This window comes from Salmo salar, chromosome ssa23 (genome assembly GCF_905237065.1).
Source record: "Salmo salar chromosome ssa23, Ssal_v3.1, whole genome shotgun sequence".
NCBI lineage: Eukaryota > Metazoa > Chordata > Actinopteri > Salmoniformes > Salmonidae > Salmo > Salmo salar.
This window is the reverse complement of record NC_059464.1, coordinates 49092574-49097710: the sequence shown is the minus strand read 5'-3', so window position 1 is coordinate 49097710 and position 5137 is coordinate 49092574. Positions and strand designations below refer to the sequence as shown.

The window sequence follows — 5137 nt, the reverse complement described above, 5'->3', positions numbered from 1 at the left end:
TGACCATGACCCTGACCCTAACCTGACCCCAACCTGACCCCGACCTGACCATAACCTGACCCCAACCTGACCCTAACCTGACCCCAACCTGATTCTAACCTGTCTCATGTTCCTCTCCCTCTCTCTCTGGTCTCTCTCAACCTTCCTCTTCCTCCCTCTCTCTCTCAACCTTCCTCTTCCTCCCTCCTTCTCTCTCTCTGGTCTCTCTCAACCTTCCTCTTCCTCTCTCTGCTCTCTCTCTGGTCTCTCTCAACCTTCCTCTTCCTCCCTCTCTCTCTCAACCTTCCTCTTCCTCCCTCTCTCTCTCTGGTCTCTCTCAACCTTCCTCTTCCTCTCTCTGCTCTCTCTCTGGTCTCTCTCAACCTTCCTCTTCCTCCCTCTCTCTCTCAACCTTCCTCTTCCTCTCTCTTCTCTCTCTCTGGTCTCTCTCAACCTTCCTCTTCCTCCCTCTTCTCCTCTCCTCTCAACCTTCCTCTCTCTCTCTCTGGCTGCTCTCAACCTTCCTCTTCCTCCCTCTCTCTCTCTGGTCTCTCTCAACCTTCCTCTTCCTCCCTCTCTCTCTCTGGTCTCTCTCTGGTCTCTCTCAACCTTCCTCTTCCTCTCTCTCTCTGGTCTCTCTCACCCTTCCTCTTCCTCTCTCTCAACCTTCCTCTTCCTCCCTCTCTCTCTCTGGTCTCTCTCAACCTTCCTCTTCCTCCCTCTCTCTCTCTGGTCTCTCTCACCCTTCCTCTTCCTCTCTCTCAACCTTCCTCTTCCTCTCCCTCTCTCTCCAGGCCGGGGAGTGAGGTTGTACTACATCGGAGGAGAGGTGTTTGCAGAGTGTCTTAGTGACAGTGCCATCTTTGTCCAGAGTCCCAACTGTAATCAACGCTATGGCTGGCACCCTGCCACTGTCTGCAAGGTCCCTCCAGGTACACACACACACACACACACACACACACACACACACACACACACACACACACACACACACACACACACACACACACACACACACACACACACACACACACACACACACGTTAACACGTTTTATTTCCTGATGAACATGTCTCTTAACTATATTCCATGTGATTTCCACCAGGCTGTAACCTGAAGATATTCAATAACCAGGAGTTTGCAGCTCTGCTGGCCCAGTCAGTGAACCAGGGCTTTGAGGCTGTCTACCAGCTCACCAGGATGTGTACCATACGCATGAGCTTCGTCAAGGGCTGGGGCACCGAGTACAGGTAAAGGTTACCGACACACATCACGTAACCTCACCGCGTGAGGCTACAATACGTCGAGTTTCCTGGGGAAGCGGTGAAGTGCCGGGGAAGCTGAAGAGCCGGGGATACTGAAGCGTTAGCCTACAGAAATTGGTTCAGTTATGGCCTAAAAAAAAAAAAATTGTTAATATGGGCAGAATATTGTAGCCTGGGCCTATATAACTTTGTTCATATGGGCAGAATATTGTAGCCTGGGCCTATATAAATTAGTTCATATGGGCAGAATATTGTGCACTGAACCAAAATATAAATGCAACAATTTTCAAAGATTTTATTGAGTTAAAGTTCATATTAGAAAATCAATAAATTGAAATAAAATGAATTAGGTCCTGATCTATGAATTCCACATGACTGGGAATACAGATGTGTACAGTTGAAGTCGGAAGTTTACATACACCTGTCACACCTGTCGAAAGGAGAGGACCAAGGTGCAGCGTGTGTGTAGTTCCACATTTTATTTACTCTGTGAAACTATGCAATAACATCAAATAACTGAATAGACAAAAACAACAAACCGTGACGCAGAGAAACAAACACTACTCAAAAATAAATCACCCACAAAACCCAGGAAGAAAAACCCCTACTTAAGTATGATCTCCAATTAGAGGCAACGAGGACCAGCTGCCTCTAATTGGAGATCATCCCAAACAAACCAACATAGAAATACAAAAACTAGAACCTAAGAACATAGAAATAGAAAATAACAGCTTACCATGGTCAGGACGTGACAACACCTGAACCAAATACATTTAAATTCAGTTTTTCACAATTCCTGACATTTAATCCCAGTAAAAATTCCCTGTCTTAGGTCAGTTAGGATCACCACTTTATTTTAAGAATGTGAAATGTCAGAATAATAGTAGAGAGAATGATTTATTTCAGCTTTTATTTCTTTCATCACATTCCCAGTGGGTCAGAAGTTTACATACACTCAATTAGTATTTGGTAGCATTGCCTTTAAATTGTTTAACTTGGGTCAAACGTTTCGGGTAGCCTTCCACGAGCTTCCCACAATAAGTTGGGTGAATTTTGGCCCATTCCTCCTGGTAGAGCTGGTGTAACTGAGTCAGGTTTGTAGGACTATAACATGGACAATATTATTCTGATCAAGGTAGAGCGGCGCATGGCACATAGCAGAAATATCACTGAAATATTCAACTTCCTACACATCACCTTTCTATATTGAAACAGGCCTTTTTATAGGCTGTTGAAGAGCAAATGGATCAGTGTTCAGGCCAGTCATCTAGAACACCGACGTAGGATTCTGCAGTAATGAGCTGGTGTGAACGTCTGTGTTCATCCATTTCAGCCTGTTTTTGGGAGTCGAGCGAGAGTCGACTCCTTCGAGTCAAACAGGAGGAGTCTGAGTCGACTCCTTCGAGTCAAACCACAGGAGTCTGAGTCGACTCCTTCCAGTCAAACAGGAGGAGTCTGAGTCGACTCCTTCGAGTCAAACAGGAGGAGTCTGAGTCGACTCCTTCGAGTCAAACCGCAGCGAGTCAAACCGCAGGAGTCTGAATCGACTCCGAGTCAAACCGCAGCGAGTCAAACCGCAGGAGTCTGAATCGACTCCTTCGAGTCAAACCGCAGGAGTCTGAGTCGACTCCTTCGAGTCAAACCGCATGAGTCTGAGTCGACTCCTTCGAGTCAAACCGCAGGAGTCTGAGTCGACTCCTTCCAGTCAAACAGGAGGAGTCTGAGTCGACTCCTTCGAGTCAAACAGGAGGAGTCTGAGTCGACTCCTTCGAGTCAAACCGGAGGAGTCTGAGTCGACTCCTTCGAGTCAAACCGCAGGAGTCTGAGTCGACTCCTTCGAGTCAAACCGCAGCTCTTCGAGTCAAACCGCATGAGTCTGAGTCGACTCCTTCGAGTCAAACCGCAGGAGTCTGAGTCGACTCCTTCGAGTCAAACCGCGGGAGTCTGAATCGACTCCTTCGAGTCAAACCGCAGGAGTCTGAATCGACTCCAAGAATCCTGGAGTCGTGCACTACTAGAAGGAAAGAGGATACAGACAGGAAGAGTGTGTGTGTGTGTGTGTGTGTGTGTGTGTGTGTGGTCACTTTGCATGTGTGTGTACGGCGTGTGCACTCCGGGGCAGCGACAGACTTTGAGAGGAGGGAGAGAGAGAGAGAGAGAGAGAGAGAGAGAGTTGACTAACGGGGGAGGAATGTAGGAGGGACAGAGGTGATCGTGTTCAGACGGACACGAGCACACGGAAGGGGATTCCCACTGGACTCTCCCTGGCCTCACTGCCCCGAGTCACGTTTCAAACACACAAAACAGACTTAGCAGAACCACACAACACAGTTCCCGTGTGGCTCAGTTGGTAGAGCATGGTGTTTTGCAACGCCAGGTTTGTGGGTTCGATTCCCACGGGGGGACCAGTACGGAGAAGAAGAAAAAAAAAAAAATGTATGAAATGTATCCATTCACTACTGTAAGTCGCTCTGGATAAGAGCGTCTACTAAATGACTGTAAATGTAGGTAGAAAACTTTAACTTAGATTTGAGATGTAGGCTTAAACATCTGTTAAACAGACATGAGATTCCACTTTCTCTCGATAAAAATCATTTGATTTATGAAATGTTATTGATTCAAGTCGGTGTTGTTGAAATATGTTATTTGTAATGTTTACTAGCTAGTGATAAACCAGGTTTGCTGTGCTGGTTGTTTTATAAACTCCCTCTCCCTCCTCCTCCTCCTCCTCCTCCTCCTCCCCCCCAGGCGACAGACCGTAACCAGCACCCCTTGTTGGATTGAGCTGCACCTCAACGGCCCCCTCCAGTGGCTGGATAAAGTACTGACGCAGATGGGTTCCCCCAGCATCCGCTGCTCTAGTGTCTCCTAAATACACGCAGACAGAACAGTCATTCTGGAGAAAAATACCTTTTCTCTCATGGCTAACTTACTAGGAAGTTTGAAAAGACAGGCTGAGCTCGACTTGACTGACCTGCTCTTTGAAAAGCCGACGTCAAGCAACTTGGATGCAGTGAGCAGTGTTGCAGTAATATCATGTCAAAACTAATGTGGCGATACACAAAGCAACTCAAAGAAGGGCCAGAAGTATACAGAATGGTGTACATTTATCATCTATTATCATATATATGTTATCTTATATATTATCTTATATATTTAATATATTTTCATCTCGTCTATTTTTAGCGTTTTTATCTATTTTCATCTGTTTTCGTAATTGAATGGTGTATTTTAATCCAGATTATGGTCTATTTTAATCCAGATTATGGTCTATTTTAATCCAGATAGTGGTCTATTTTAATCCAGATTATGGTCTATTTTAATCCAGATTATGGTCTATTTTAATCCAGATTATGGTCTATTTTAATCCAGATAATGGTCTATTTTAATCCAGATAGTGGTCTATTTTAATCCAGATAGTGGTCTATTTTAATCCAGATAGTGGTCTATTTTAATCCAGATAGTGGTCTATTTTAATCCAGATAATGGTCTATTTTAATCCAGATAGTGGTCTATTTTAATCCAGATAGTGGTCTATTTTAATCCAGATTATGGTCTATTTTAATACAGATTATGGTCTATTTTAATCCAGATAGTGGTCTATTTTAATCCAGATTATGGTCTATTTCAATCCAGATTATGGTCTATTGTAATACAAATAATGTTTTTTTTTTTTTTAAATACAGATGTTTTTTTTATAATACAAATAATAGTCTATTTCAATACAGATAATGGTCTTAATAAAGATTCTGATCTATTTTAATCTAAAGGTATAAATGCTGGCCGCTCTAGAGGTGTATTTCTGTGAAGATTGTTATTGGTTTGATTATGGTTACTGGGTCTTCTCCCTCTCTCCTCCTAGTACAGGGGTATCATTATGGTTACTGGGTCTT

The 5137-nt window shown here is 44.2% G+C and overlaps 1 protein-coding gene across 1 annotated transcript in view; it reads left to right on the top strand.

The window, feature by feature from the left end:
- Window positions 1-5137, top strand: part of smad3b (SMAD family member 3b) — a 61159-nt gene extending 56022 nt beyond the window's left edge. Inside the window, exons 7-9 of the mRNA XM_045706393.1 lie at window positions 774-911; window positions 1085-1229; window positions 3993-5137. Coding sequence (XP_045562349.1) covers window positions 774-911; window positions 1085-1229; window positions 3993-4116 — 407 coding nt within the window. The 3' untranslated portion in view covers window positions 4117-5137. The remainder of the gene's footprint in view (window positions 1-773; window positions 912-1084; window positions 1230-3992) is intronic.